At 42.3% G+C, this 16,846-nt stretch overlaps 1 protein-coding gene across 1 annotated transcript in view; it reads left to right on the top strand.

Annotated features, from left to right (window-relative positions):
- Nucleotides 1-4,148: 4,148 nt before the first annotated feature.
- LOC106596127 (uncharacterized) overlaps nt 4,149-16,846 on the top strand; it is a 34,567-nt gene continuing 21,869 nt past the window's right edge. Inside the window, exons 1-6 of the mRNA XM_082977260.1 lie at nt 4,149-4,244; nt 5,107-5,170; nt 8,051-8,098; nt 10,988-11,044; nt 11,313-11,375; nt 13,539-13,601. Of these exons, the coding sequence (XP_082833386.1) occupies nt 4,174-4,244; nt 5,107-5,170; nt 8,051-8,098; nt 10,988-11,044; nt 11,313-11,375; nt 13,539-13,601 (366 nt within the window). The 5' untranslated portion in view covers nt 4,149-4,173. The remainder of the gene's footprint in view (nt 4,245-5,106; nt 5,171-8,050; nt 8,099-10,987; nt 11,045-11,312; nt 11,376-13,538; nt 13,602-16,846) is intronic.

The following is a 16,846-nucleotide window of genomic DNA, read 5'->3' as shown; positions in this document are numbered from 1 at the left end:
CACTATAATACAGGGAGAAACAGAGACAGGACACTACTATAATACAGGGAGAAACAGAGACAGGACACTACTAATACAGGGAGAAACAGAGACAGGACACCACTATAATACAGGGAGAAACAGAGACAGGACACCACTATAATACAGGGAGAAACAGAGACAGGACACCCTATAATACAGGGAGAAACAGAGACAGGACACTATAATACAGGGAGAATCAGGTTGCGACCACATCCAAGCGTGGACACTCACCTCAGCGGTTTCTTCTGCCATGTTAGGTAATTTTAACTGTTAAAACACACTGGTGTTAATCTAAACTCAGTCAACAAGACACTGAACAGACCTGACGCGCTCACTCAGCTATAAACAGACGCGTACAGACAACGAACAGGAAGAGAGTGGTATTACTTAACTGTCCACTAAAACTCTTTAGGTCTTTTTGCATCAAAGTTCACTGACGATAATAAACACTCTTCGTCACTGTAGCTTCTGGCGCTGAGCATGAAGAAGACAGGAGGGGCAGAGACCTGCCCAGGTACCGCGGTTGAAAATTAACTGGCTAAAACTGTCACTTTTGTACAGAAATGGTGAGTAATTTCTGTCCCTAGAAAAGGAAAAAATCAGTTTGGACGGGTGTAAGTATTCAACAAGTCACATGGACTCACTGGGTGTGCAATAATAGTGTTTAATTAACATACTTTTTGAATGACATTTTACATTTTAGTCATTTAGCAGACGCTCTTACCCAGAGCGACTCACAGTAGTGAATACATACATTTCTTTTTATATCCGTACTGGTCCCCCGTGGGAATCGAACCCACAACCCTGGCGTTGCAAACACCATGCTCTACCAACTGAGCCACACTACTGCATCTCTTTACCCCACACACACAATTATCTGTAAGGTCCCTCAGTCGAGCAGTGAATTTCAAACACAGATTTAACCACAAAGACTAGGGAGGTTTTCTAATGCCTCGCAAAGAAGGAAACCTATTGGTAGATGGGTAAAAATGAAAAAGCAGACATTGAATATCCCTTTGAGCATGGTGAAGTTATTAATTACATTTTGGATGGTGAATCAATACACCCAGCCACTACAAATATACCACATTCACTAAACTCAGTTGCCGGAGAGGAAGGAAATCCCTCAGGGATTTCATCATGAGGCCAATGGTGACTTTATAAAACAGTTACAGAGTTGAATGGCTGTGATAGGAGAAAACTGTGGATGGATCAACAACATAGTTACTCCACAATGCAAACCTAAATGACAGAGTGAGAAGAATGAAGCCTGTAGAGAATAAAACTATTTCAAAACATGCATCCTGTTTGCAGTAAAAGGCACTAAAGTAAAACTGAAAATAAATGAAGTTTATGTCCTGAATAGAAAGCGTTATGTTTGAGGCAAATCCTACACAACACATCACTGAATATCACTATACTACATGGCCATAAGTATGTGGACAGCTGCTCGTCCAACATCTCAATCCAGATTCATGGGTATTAATATGGAGTTGGTCCCCCCCTTTACTGCTATAACAGCCTCCACTCTTCTGGGAAGGCTTTCCACTAGATGTTGGAACATTGCTGCTATAACAGCCTCCACTCTTCTGGGAAGGCTTTCCACTAGATGTTGGTACATTGCTGCGTGAACAAACTTTACAGTTGGCACTATGCATTGGGGCAGGTAACGTTCTCCTGGCATCCACCAAACCCAGATTAGTCCGTCGGACTGCCAGATGGTGAAGCGTGATTCATCACTCCAGAGAACGTGTTTCCACTGCTCCAGAGTCCAATGGCGTTGAGATTTACACCCCTCCAGCCGACGCTTGGCATTGCGCATGGGGATCTTAAGGCTTGTGTGCGGCTGCTCGGCCGCGGAAACCCATTTCAGGAAGCTCCCGAAGCAAAGTTATTGGGCTGACGTTGCTTCCAGAGGCTGTTTGGAACTCGGTAGTGGAGTGTTGCAACTGAGGACAGATGATATTTTACGCGCTTCAGCACTCGGCGGTCCCGTTCTGTGAGTTTGTGTGGCCTACCACTTCGCAGCTGAGCCGTTGTTGCTCTTAGACATTTCCTCTTCACAATAACAGCTCTTACAATTGACCGGGGGCAGATCTAGCAGGACAGAAATGTCCAGGACAGGAAAGGTGGCATCAAATGACGGTGCCACGTGGAAAGTCCCTGATCTCTTCAGTACGGGGCCATTCGACTGCCAATGTTTGTCTATGGAGATTGCACGGGCTGTGTGCTAGATTTTATACACCTGTCAGCAACGGGTGTGGCTGAAATAGCCGAATCCACTACATTTTGAAGGGTTGTCCACATACAGTACCTGTGTATATCCAGTGTATATATATATACATACACTGGCCATTTGATTTACAGTGGATCTGCATGGCTCTGGTTAAATGTGTAACAAAAAGGATATTTTCATAGACAGACCTGAAATTCCAGAGCAGTGATTATTGCCAAAAAAAGCAGGTTAAACTATTTTGTTAAAAATAATGTAGTTATTAGCAGTGGGGCTTATGGTTGTAAATAGCTCATATTCAACCTCGGTATAATTTCACAAGCCTTGAATTCGTTACATTATTTATGACTGTTTGAAATGCAGTGTATTTCACCTTTAATTGTACAAGAGAAAACATATATTTTTTTTAAATCTAAATATACTGTATATGGTGAAGTTTGAAAAAAAAATGTCGATATGATTTTTAGGCCATACCGCCCAAGCCTAAATATTGCTATTAAAAATATAATAATAATAAAAATAACAATAATAATAATAATAATAACAATAATAATAACAATAATAACAATAATAACAATAATAATAACAATAATAATAACAATAATAATAATAACAATAATAACAATAATAATAATAATAATAATAATAATAACAATAACAATAATAATAATAATAACAATAATAACAATAATAATAATAACAATAATAATAATAACAATAACAATAATAACAATAATAATAATAATAATAACAATAATAACAATAATAATAATAATAACAATAATAATAATAATAATAATAACAATAATAATAATAATAATAATAATAATAACAATAATAATAATAACAATAATAATAATAACAATAATAACAATAACAATAATAACAATAATAATAATAATAATAACAATAATAACAATAACAATAATAATAATAATAACAATAATAATAGTAATAATAATAATAACAATAATAATAATAATAATAATAATAATAATAATAATAATAATAATAATAACAATAATAATAATAATAATAATAATAATAATAACAATAATAATAATAATAATAACAATAATAACAATAACAATAATAATAATAACAATAATAATAATAATAATAATAATAATAATAACAATAATAATAATAACAATAATAATAATAATAACAATAATAATAATAATAATAATAATAATAATAACAATAATAATAATAATAATAACAATAATAACAATAACAATAATAATAATAACAATAATAATAATAATAATAATAATAATAATAACAATAATAATAATAACAATAATAATAGTAATAATAATAATAACAATAATAATAATAACAATAATAATAATAATAACAATAATAATAATAATAATAATAACCCAGTTATAATGTGTCTTCTGTTGTATTCTTCAAGGCAAAGACTTGCTGTTCTGAGTAAGAAACTGTAAATATAACTGAAGAATGTAATTTTCAAGTTGTGAAACATGTTAATTACAGTTTGTGTCTTAATGTTTGTTTACATGATTTAAAAAAAAAATATCACATCAATTTAAAATCTGTATTCCTGACTGTCTAAGTTTCCTATTAAACTACATGACTATCGCTGGTCTACTGTCAACAGCCTGAAACAACACTTCGGCCCGGGACACTTCATCATCAATCCCTTTACGACAGCAACATCACTCACTAACGCCATGAAAAACACATTCCTCAACGCCTAAACCAAATCAACATCCTGTTATCCGGACGAGATAACAGGAAGACAATAACAGAGGGCAGAATTGTGGTGACAGAGAGGGATGACCCTCTACCGCAGAGCCCAACCTCTTCTAGGGTCTGTGATAAATAGGTCGCGATCGGCCTGTACGACTCGCACTCAGTAGTAATGTCTGGGTAGGATACCTCAAACCCTGATGGATTATCTTACTGGGACTCTCAGACTTCTGGACAGATACTTGTCTTCAACAAACAGACCAGGGGAAAGGTAAGAGAGATGCTTGGTCGTTCAGACCACACTAACTACACCTGAACAAAAATATAAATGCAACAATTTTCAACTATTTTACTGAGTTACAGTTCATATCAGTCAATTGAAACAAATGAATTAGGTCCTAATGTATGGATTTTTCACAACTGGGCAGGGGCTCAGCCATGGGTGGGCCTGGGAGGGCATAGGCCCACCCAATGGGGAGCCAGGCCCAGCCAATCAGAATTAGTTTTTCACCTCAAAGGGGCTTTATTACAGACAGAAATATTCCTCAGCACCCCTTGCCCCCATCAGACGATCCCGCAGGTGAAGAATCCGGATGTGGAGGTCCTGGGTTGGCGTGGTTACACGTGGTCTGCGATTGGACGTACTGCCAAATTCTCTAAAACAACGTGGTAGAGAAATTAACATTCAATTCTCTGTCAACAGCTCTGGGGGACATTCCTGCAGTCAGCATGCCAATTGCACCCCCTCCCTAAAAACTTGAGACATCTGTGGCATTTTAACATTTTTAGAGTGGCCGTTTATTGTCCCCAGCACAAGGTGCACCTGTGTAATGATCATGCTATTTAATAATATCCTTGATATAACACACCATTCAGCTGGATGGATTGTCTCGGTAAAGAAGAAATGCTCACTAACAAGGATGTAAACAAATTTGTGCACAACATTTTTTGAGAAATAAACTTTTTTGGTGCGTATGGAACATTTCTGTAATGTTTTTTAATTTAAATTTCAGATCATGAAACATTGGGACCAACACTTTACATGTTGTGTTTTATATTTGTGTTCAGCGTAGATAATAAGAAACCTTAACCATTCTCCAACTCTTCCCTCGGTACGTGGTCCCCCCCTGCAGTAGAAGGATGACTGGTGTGGCCGTTCTAATGTTCTGTCTGCTGAGAGCAGGTTTAACTAGTCCAGTAAGTACTGCAGGAGAACCTTACCTAGATAATGTCATCACGTGTGAGATAATGAAATGGAGAATTTGGCTCAACTCAAAAGTTAATAATCAAAAGTTATTGGGTGCCGAAGGACCTCTAGTCCAGAGGACTGTGGTGGTCCTCTAGTCCAGATGTTCTGTCTGTGGTGGACCTCTAGTCCAGATGTTCTACTGTGGTGGTCCTCTAGTCCAGATGTTCTACTGTGGTGGTCCTCTAGTCCAGATGTTCTACTGTGGTGGTTCTCTAGTCCAGATGTTCTACTGTGGTGGTCCTCTAGTCCAGATGTTCTACTGTGGTGGTCCTCTAGTCCAGATGTCCTACTGTGGTGGTCCTCTAGTCCAGACGTTCTACTGTGGTGGTCCTCTAGTCCAGATGTTCTACTGTGGTGGTCCTCTAGTCCAGATGTTCTACTGTGGTGTCTGTGGTGGTCCTCTAGTCCAGATGTTCTACTGTGGTGGTCCTCTAGTCCAGATGTTCTACTGTGGTGGTCCTCTAGTCCAGATGTTCTACTGTGGTGGTCCTCTAGTCCAGATGTTCTACTGTGGTGGTCCTCTAGTCCAGATGTTCTACTGTGGTGGACCTCTAGTCCAGATGTTCTACTGTGGTGGACCTCTAGTCCAGATGTTCTACTGTGGTGGACCTGTAGTCCAGATGTCCTACTGTGGTGTCTGTGGTGTCTGTGGTGGTCCTCTAGTCCAGATGTTCTGTCTGTGGTGGTCCTCTAGTCCAGATGTTCTACTGTGGTGGTCCTCTAGTCCAGATGTTCTACTGTGGTGGTCCTCTAGTCCAGATGTCCTACTGTGGTGGTCCTCTAGTCCAGATGTTCTACTGTGGTGGTCCTCTAGTCCAGACGTTCTACTGTGGTGGTCCTCTAGTCCAGATGTCCTACTGTGGTGGTCCTCTAGTCCAGATGTTCTACTGTGGTGGACCTCTAGTCCAGATGTTCTACTGTGGTGGACCTCTAGTCCAGACGTTCTACTGTGGTGGTCCTCTAGTCCAGATGTCCTACTGTGGTGGTCCTCTAGTCCAGATGTTCTACTGTGGTGTCTGTGGTGGTCCTCTAGTCCAGATGTTCTGTCTGTGGTGGTCCTCTAGTCCAGATGTTCTACTGTGGTGGTCCTCTAGTCCAGATGTTCTACTGTGGTGGACCTCTAGTCCAGATGTTCTACTGTGGTGGTCCTCTAGTCCAGATGTTCTACTGTGGTGGTCCTCTAGTCCAGACGTTCTACTGTGGTGGTCCTCTAGTCCAGATGTCCTACTGTGGTGGTCCTCTAGTCCAGATGTTCTACTGTGGTGGTCCTCTAGTCCAGATGTTCTACTGTGGTGTCTGTGGTGGTCCTCTAGTCCAGATGTTCTACTGTGGTGTCTGTGGTGTCTGTGGTGGTCCTCTAGTCCAGATGTTCTACTGTGGTGGTCCTCTAGTCCAGACGTTCTACTGTGGTGGTCCTCTAGTCCAGATGTCCTACTGTGGTGGTCCTCTAGTCCAGATGTTCTACTGTGGTGGTCCTCTAGTCCAGATGTCCTACTGTGGTGGACCTCTAGTCCAGATGTTCTACTGTGGTGGTCCTCTAGTCCAGATGTTCTACTGTGGTGTCTGTGGTGGTCCTCTAGTCCAGATGTTCTACTGTGGTGTCTGTGGTGGACCTCTAGTCCAGATGTTCTGTCTGTGGTGGACCTCTAGTCCAGATGTTCTACTGTGGTGGTCCTCTAGTCCAGATGTTCTACTGTGGTGTCTGTGGTGTCTGTGGTGGTCCTCTAGTCCAGATGTCCTACTGTGGTGTCTGTGGTGGTCCTCTAGTCCAGATGTCCTACTGTGGTGGTCCTCTAGTCCAGATGTTCTACTGTGGTGGACCTCTAGTCCAGATGTTCTACTGTGGTGGACCTCTAGTCCAGATGTTCTACTGTGGTGGACCTCTAGTCCAGATGTTCTACTGTGGTGTCTGTGGTGGTCCTCTAGTCCAGATGTCCTACTGTGGTGTCTGTGGTGGTCCTCTAGTCCAGATGTCCTACTGTGGTGGTCCTCTAGTCCAGATGTCCTACTGTGGTGTCTGTGGTGGTCCTCTAGTCCAGATGTCCTACTGTGGTGGACCTCTAGTCCAGATGTTCTACTGTGGTGGTCCTCTAGTCCAGATGTCCTACTGTGGTGGTCCTCTAGTCCAGATGTTCTACTGTGGTGGACCTCTAGTCCAGATGTTCTACTGTGGTGGTCCTCTAGTCCAGATGTTCTACTGTGGTGGTCCTCTAGTCCAGATGTTCTACTGTGGTGGACCTCTAGTCCAGATGTTCTACTGTGGTGGACCTCTAGTCCAGATGTTCTACTGTGGTGGTCCTCTAGTCCAGATGTTCTACTGTGGTGGACCTCTAGTCCAGATGTTCTACTGTGGTGGACCTCTAGTCCAGATGTTCTACTGTGGTGGTCCTCTAGTCCAGATGTTCTACTGTGGTGGTCCTCTAGTCCAGATGTTCTACTGTGGTGGTCCTCTAGTCCAGATGTTCTACTGTGGTGGTCCTCTAGTCCAGATGTTCTACTGTGGTGTCTGTGGTGTCTGTGGTGGTCCTCTAGTCCAGATGTTCTACTGTGGTGTCTGTGGTGTCTGTAGGAGGAGTTGGATGGACATTGTCTCAGACTGACTGGACATTGTGACCTATAACATAGACAGTTTGGATAATTTATCCTCACAGAGAGAGAGAGAGAGAGAGAGAGATGGTGTCTTTACTTCCTGTCCTACTAAACTATCAATAATACACTGTTTATTATTACTGGGGCATCAGGTGAACACAGTATTTATTTTACCTTTATTTAACCAGATAAGTTTGAAGAACAGTTTCTCGTTTATAATAACGACTCTGACTTTACAGGTCCCTCAGTACGACGTCATGGACGAGCTACCCCCTCGGAGAGATGTGGTGAGTTTTAACCAGTCCATATTCTACATGTACCCCTCCCCCCCCCCCCCGTACTCAGAAAGACCTCGTGTAAAAGAGAGTACCACTATCTCCCGCGAAAAGCTAGCTATTCACCGGAACGAAGTGGTGCAGCTTCAAGACCGAGGAAAACGTTCCCACTACACTGGCGACGCTGCAGCGGTCTCAAAACAAAGTGATAGTCTTTCATGGTTGAGGGGTTGAGGAGAAATTGACTTTTTAAGAAACAGTTGTCTGTTGAAAATGCCACACCGCTTGTATGATCTAGTGAAATACACATCAACTAGATAGACACGCCACTATTGGTTTCTTCACTTTACCCAAACCAAAAACAGATTTAAAGCATTGCTCAGTAATATACAGACCCCTATCTGTTATATACAGACCCCTATCTGTTATATACAGACCCCTATCTGTTATATACAGACCCCTATCTGTTATATACAGACCCCTATCTGTTATATACAGACCCCTATCTGTTATATACAGACCCCTATCTGTTATATACAGACCCCTATCTGTTATATACAGACCCCTATCTGTTATATACAGACCCCTATCTGTTATATACAGACCCCTATCTGTCTTTGCAAACACTTGCACGTCAATTGGTGGGAGAACAGTTCTCATAGACCAGCAGCAAAAAAAAGCCTTTACATGTTGCTTATGAAATGATGAGTGCAGTTCAGTTTGGGATTATAATTGGATTTTAAGGCTCGAATGAAAGTCCTGCTTATTAAAATGTTTGTTATCATCAAAAGAATAAACTGCATTATACATACACACACCTAAAGCCAGTAATATTGCTATTTTTAACGATGTTTTGCTACAGCCAATGTCAATGAGCATTAGCATTCTAGCTAACAACGGCTACATCCAAAATAGTTGTTTTTCAAAAATCACAACCAAATGATAATCTTAGGGACTGTTCAAGCTATAATGAAGTAATACAAATGTTCGTCTAGACTGAGACTGCTTTCTTCCTGCATCCGGGCGTGACTTCAGTCTGTTGTGTAAAAATAACAAAAGGGACCTATACAGCCCTGTCATTATGTTACTTAAGGGGAGAAAAAAAATTAACATTTAGCTTTTAAAAAACATTGTCTCTACTCTTACTAAAAGCTTTCATTTGACTCTTATGTATATATACTGTGTATATTTACTATATATATATTCATATGTATATATACTGTGTATATTTAGTATATATATATTCATATGTATATATACTGTGTATATTTACTATATATATATTCATATGTATATATACTGTGTATATTTACTATATATATATTCATATGTATATATACTGTGTATATTTACTATATATATATTCATATGTATATATACTGTGTATATTTACTATATAATATATATATATATTCATATGTATATATACTGTGTATATTTACTATATATATATTCATATGTATATATACTGTGTATATTTACTTATATATATATATATATTCATATGTATATATACTGTGTATATTTACTATATATATATTCATATGTATATATACTGTGTATATTTACTATATATATATTTATATGTATATATTTACTATATATATATTCATATGTATATATACTGTGTATATTTACTATATATATATTAATATGTATATATACTGTGTATATTTACTATATATATATTTATATGTGTATATATACTGTGTATATTTACTATATATATATTCATATGTATATATACTGTGTATATTTACTATATATATATTTATATGTATATATTTACTATATATATATTCATATGTATATATACTGTGTATATTTACTATATATATATATTCATATGTATATATACTGTGTATATTTACTGTAAATATATATTCATATGTATATATACTGTGTATATTTACTATATATATATTCATATGTATAAATACTGTGTATATTTACTATATATATATTCATATGTATATATACTGTGTATATTTACTATATATATATTCATATGTATATATACTTTGTATATTTACTATATATATTCATATGTATATATACTGTTTATATTTACTATATATATATTCATATGTATATATACTGTGTATATTTACTATATATAGTAAATATTGAGGGGGATTACCATGGGCTACCGGCTAGGTGGATAATGGTTCCTATTGAGGGGGATTACCATGGGCTACCGGCTAGCTGGATAATGGTTCCTATTGAGGGGGATTACCATGGGCTACCGGCTAGCTGGATAATGGTTCCTATTGAGGGGGATTACCATGGGCTACCGGCTAGCTGGATAATGGTTCATATTGAGGGGGATTACCATGGGCTACCGGCTACCTGGATAATGGTTCATATTGAGGGGGATTACCATGGGCTACCGGCTAGCTGGATAATGGTTCATATTGAGGGGGATTACCATGGGCTACCGGCTAGCTGGATAATGGTTCCTATTGAAGGGGATTACCATGGGCTACCGGCTAGCTGGATAATGGTTCATATTGAGGGGGATTACCATGGGCTACCGGCTAGCTGGATAATGGTTCCTATTGAAGGGGATTACCATGGGCTACCGGCTACCTGGATAATGGTTCATATTGAGGGGGATTACCATGGGCTACCGGCTAGCTGGATAATGGTTCCTATTGAGGGGGATTACCATGGGCTACCGGCTACCTGGATAATGGTTCCTATTGAGGGGGATTACCATGGGCTACCGGCTAGCTGGATAATGGTTCCTATTGAGGGGGATTACCATGGGCTACCGGCTACCTGGATAATGGTTCCTGCGTGTGTGTCTGCGTGTGTGTGTGTGTGTGTGTGTGTGTGTGTGTGTGTGTGTGTGTGTGTGTGTGTGTGTGTGTGTAATCTAGAATCTGTGTTTTGTTTTAGTCTGAACAGGTCGTACAGTATGGTACCTTGGACCAGTTACCCCTACAGAGAGAGATGGTGAGTTTCCCCTAAACTACTAACTAACTGAATTCCTTGTTGTGTGTGACTGAATCTGATAACTGTGTGTGTGTGTGTGTGTGTGTGTGTGTGTGTGTGTGTGTGTGTGTATGTGTATGTGTATGTGTGTGTGTGTATGTATGTATGTGTGTGTGTGTGTGTGTGTGTGTGTGTGTGTGTGTGTGTGTGTGTGTGTGTGTGTGTATGTGTGTGTGTGTGTGTGTGTGTGTGTGTCTGTGTGTGTGTGTGTGTGTGTGTCTTGAACCAGGTTCCTCAGGTCCCTCAGACAGATGTTCTGGATCAGATGATCCCTACACAGCTCATCCCTCAGGTGAGTAGAGCTGGTACCTCAGGTAGACCAGGTGACTAGATGAACAGGTAGACCAGGTGACTAGATGACCAGGTAGACCAGGTGAACTAGATGACCAGGTAGACCAGGTGACTAGTTGAACTAGATGACCAGGTAGACCAGGTGACTAGTTGAACTAGTTGAACTAGATGACCAGGTAGACCAGGTGACTAGTTGAACTAGATGAACAGGTGACTAGTTGAACTAGATGAACAGGTGACTAGTTGAACTAGATGACCAGGTAGACCAGGTGACTAGTTGAACTAGATGAACAGGTGACTAGTTGAACTAGATGACCAGGTGACTAGTTGAACTAGATGACCAGGTAGACCAGGTGACTAGTTGAACTAGATGAACAGGTGACTAGTTGAACTAGATGACCAGGTAGACCAGGTGACCAGTTGAACCAGATGAACAGGTAGACCAGGTGACCAGTTGAACCAGATGAACAGGTAGACCAGGTGACCAGTTGAACTAGATGACCAGGTGACCAGTTGAACTAGATGAACAGGTAGACCAGGTGACCAGTTGAACCAGATGAACAGGTAGACCAGGTGACCAGTTGAACTAGATGACCAGGTGACTAGTTGAACTAGATGAACAGGTAGACCAGGTGACTAGTTGAACTAGATGAACAGGTAGACCAGGTGACCAGGTGACCAGATGACCAGGTAGACCAGGTGACCAGTTGAACTAGATGAACAGGTAGACCAGGTGACTAGTTGAACTAGATGAACAGGTAGACCAGGTGACCAGTTGAACTAGATGACCAGGTGACCAGTTGAACCAGATGACCAGGTAGACCAGGTGACCAGATGACCAGGTAGACCAGGTGACTAGTTGAACTAGATGACCAGGTGACCAGTTGAACCAGATGACCAGGTAGACCAGGTGACCAGATGACCAGGTAGACCAGGTGACTAGATGACCAGTTGAACTAGATGACCAGGTAGACCAGGTGACTAGATGACCAGGTGACTAGATGACCAGGTGAACTAGATGAACAGGTAGACCAGGTGACTAGATGACCAGGTGACCAGATGACCAGGTAGACCAGGTAACTAGATGAACAGGTAGACCAGGTGACTAGATGACCAGGTAGACCAGGTGACTAGATGACCAGGTAGACCAGGTGACTAGATGAACAGGTAGACCAGGTGACTAGATGAACAGGTAGACCAGGTGACTAGATGACCAGGTGACCAGATGACCAGGTAGACCAGGTAACTAGATGACCAGGTGAACTAGATGACCAGGTAGACCAGGTGACTAGATGACCAGGTGAACTAGATGAACAGGTAGACCAGATGACTAGATGACCAGGTAGACCAGGTGACTAGATGACCAGGTAGACCAGGTGACTAGATGACCAGGTAGACCAGGTGACTAGATGAACAGGTAGACCAGGTGACTAGATGAACAGGTAGACCAGGTGACTAGATGACCAGGTGACCAGATGACCAGGTAGACCAAGTAACTAGATGACCAGGTGAACTAGATGACCAGGTAGACCAGGTGACCAGATGACCAGGTGAACTAGATGAACAGGTAGACCAGGTGACTAGATGACCAGGTAGACCAGGTGACTAGATGACCAGGTAGACCAGGTGACTAGTTGACCAGGTGAACCAGATGAACAGGTAGACCAGGTGACTAGATGACCAGGTAGACCAGGTGACTAGTTGAACTAGATGAACAAGTAGACCAGGTGACTAGTTGAACTAGATGAACAGGTAGACCAGGTAGACCAGGTGACTAGTTGAACTAGATGAACAGGTAGACCAGGTGACTAGTTGAACTAGATGACCAGGTGACCAGTTGAACCAGATGACCAGGTAGACCAGGTGACTAGATGACCAGGTGAACTAGATGAACAGGTAGACCAGGTGACTAATTTCACCGAGTTGGTTTAAAGCTCATTTTCCTGCATTTCTAGATACAAAGTGTGTGTGTGTGTGTGTGTGTGTGTGTGTGTGTGTGTGTGTGTGTGTGTGTGTCTGTGTGTGTGTGTGTGTGTGTGTGTGTCTGTGTCTGTGTCTGTGTGTGTGTGTGTGTGTGTGTGTGTCTGTGTCTGTGTGTGTGTGTGTGTGTGTGTATGTGTGTGTGTGTGTGTGTGTGTGTGTGTGTGTGTGTGTCTTGAACCAGGTTCCTCAGGTCCCTCAGACAGATGTTCTGGATCAGATGATCCCTACACAGCTCATCCCTCAGGTGAGTAGAGCTGGTACCTCAGGTAGACCAGGTGACTAGATGACCAGGTGACTAGTTGAACTAGATGAACAGGTAGACCAGGTGACCAGTTGAACTAGATGACCAGGTAGACCAGGTGACTAGTTGAACCAGATGACCAGGTAGACCAGGTGACCAGTTGAACTAGATGACCAGGTGACCAGGTGACCAGTTGAACTAGATGAACAGGTAGACCAGGTGACCAGATGACCAGGTGACCAGGTGACTAGATGACCAGGTAGACCAGGTGACTAGTTGAACTAGATGAACAGGTAGACCAGGTGACCAGTTGAACTAGATGAACAGGTAGACCAGGTGACCAGATGACCAGGTGACCAGGTGACTAGATGACCAGGTAGACCAGGTGACTAGTTGAACTAGATGACCAGGTGACTAGATGACCAGGTGAACTAGATGACCAGGTAGACCAGGTGACTAGATGACCAGGTGACCAGATGACCAGGTAGACCAGGTAACTAGATGAACAGGTAGACCAGGTGACTAGATGACCAGGTAGACCAGGTGACTAGATGAACAGGTAGACCAGGTGACTAGATGAACAGGTAGACCAGGTGACTAGATGACCAGGTGACCAGATGACCAGGTAGACCAGGTAACTAGATGACCAGGTGAACTAGATGACCAGGTAGACCAGGTGACTAGATGACCAGGTGAACTAGATGAACAGGTAGACCAGATGACTAGATGACCAGGTAGACCAGGTAACTAGATGAACAGGTAGACCAGGTGACTAGATGACCAGGTAGACCAGGTGACTAGATGAACAGGTAGACCAGGTGACTAGATGAACAGGTAGACCAGGTGACTAGATGACCAGGTGACCAGATGACCAGGTAGACCAGGTAACTAGATGACCAGGTGAACTAGATGACCAGGTAGACCAGGTGACCAGATGACCAGGTGAACTACATGAACAGGTAGACCAGATGACTAGATGACCAGGTGAACTAGATGAACAGGTAGACCAGGTGACTAGATGACCAGGTAGACCAGGTGACTAGATGACCAGGTAGACCAGGTGACTAGTTGACCAGGTGAACCAGATGAACAGGTAGACCAGGTGACTAGTTGAACTAGATGAACAGGTAGACCAGGTGACCAGTTGAACCAGATGACCAGGTGACCAGTTGAACCAGATGACCAGGTAGACCAGGTGAACTAGATGAACAGGTAGACCAGATGACTAATTTCACCGAGTTGGTTTAAAGCTCATTTTCCTGCATTTCTAGATACAAAGTGTGTGTGTGTGTGTGTGTGTGTGTGTGTGTGTGTGTCTGTGTGTGTGTCTGTTTGTGTGTGTGTGTGTGTCTGTGTCTGTGTCTGTGTCTGTGTGTGTGTGTGTCTGTGTCTGTGTCTGTGTGTGTGTGTGTGTGTGTGTGTGTATGTGTGTGTGTGTGTGTGAGTGTGTGTGTGTGTGTGTGTGTGTGTGTGTGTGTGTGTGTGTGTGTGTGTGTGTGTGTCTTGAACCAGGTTCCTCAGGTCCCTCAGACAGATGTTCTGGATCAGATGATCCCTACACAGCTCATCCCTCAGGTGAGTAGAGCTGGTACCTCAGGTAGACCAGGTGACTAGATGACCAGGTGACTAGTTGAACTAGATGAACAGGTAGACCAGGTGACCAGTTGAACTAGATGACCAGGTGACCAGGTGACTAGTTGAACTAGATGACCAGGTAGACCAGGTGACTAGATGAACTAGATGAACAGGTAGACCAGGTGACCAGTTGAACTAGATGACCAGGTAGACCAGGTGACTAGTTGAACTAGATGAACAGGTAGACCAGGTGACCAGTTGAACCAGATGACCAGGTAGACCAGGTGACCAGTTGAACTAGATGACCAGGTGATCAGGTGACTAGATGACCAGGTGACTAGTTGAACTAGATGACCAGGTAGACCAGGTGACTAGTTGAACTAGATGACCAGGTAGACCAGGTGACCAGTTGAACTAGATGACCAGGTAGACCAGGTGACTAGTTGAACTAGATGAACAGGTAGACCAGGTGACCAGTTGAACTAGATGAACAGGTAGACCAGGTGACCAGATGACCAGGTGACCAGGTGACTAGATGACCAGGTAGAGCAGGTGACTAGTTGAACTAGATGAACAGGTAGACCAGGTGACTAGTTGAACTAGATGACCAGGTGACTAGATGAACAGGTAGACCAGGTGACTAGATGAACAGGTAGACCAGGTGACTAGATGACCAGGTAGACAGGTGACTAGATGACCAGGTGAACTAGATGAACAGGTAGACCAGGTGACTAGATGACCAGGTAGACCAGGTGACTAGATGAACAGGTAGACCAGGTGACTAGATGACCAGGTGAACTAGATGAACAGGTAGACCAGGTGACTAGATGACCAGGTAGACCAGGTGACTAGATGAACAGGTAGACCAGGTGACTAGATGACCAGGTAGACCAGGTGACTAGATGAACAGGTAGACCAGGTGACTAGATGACCAGGTGAACTAGATGACCAGGTAGACCAGGTGAACCAGATGACCAGGTAGACCAGGTGACCAGGTGACCAGGTGAGACCAGGTGACCAGGTGACCAGGTGATCCAGATGACCAGGTAGACCAGGTGACCAGCTGAACCAGATGACCAGGTAGACCAGGTGACTAGATGACCAGGTGACTAGATGACCAGGTGAACTAGATGAACAGGTAGACCAGGTGACTAGATGACCAGGTAACTAGATGACCAGGTGACTAGATGAACAGGTAGACCAGATGACTAATTTCACCGAGTTGGTTTAAAGCTCATTTTCCTGCATTTCTAGATACAAAGTGTGCTTGTGTGTGTGTGTGTGTGTGTGTGTGTGTGTGTGTGTGTGTGTGTGTGTGTGTGTGTGTGTGTGTGTGTGTGTGTGTGTGTGTGTGTGTCTTGAACCAGGTTCCTCAGGTCCCTCAGACAGATGTTCTGGATCAGATGATCCCTACACAGCTCATCCCTCAGGTGAGTAGAGCTGGTACCTCAGGTAGACCAGGTGACTAGATGACCAGGTAGACCAGGTGACTAGATGACCAGGTAGACCAGGTGAACTAGATGAACAGGTAGACCAGGTGACCAGGTAGACCAGGTGAACTAGATGAACAGGTAGACCAGGTGACTAATTTCACCGAGTTGGTTTAAAGCTCATTTTCCTGCATTTCTAGATACAAAGATTTTAAACAGCGTTTGACATGCTTCTAAGTACGT

The sequence above is a fragment of the Salmo salar genome, chromosome 07 (assembly GCF_965601325.2).
Source record: "Salmo salar chromosome 07, fSalSal1, whole genome shotgun sequence".
Classification (NCBI taxonomy): Eukaryota; Metazoa; Chordata; class Actinopteri; order Salmoniformes; family Salmonidae; genus Salmo; species Salmo salar.
This window is presented reverse-complemented; position numbering and strand designations above follow the sequence as displayed.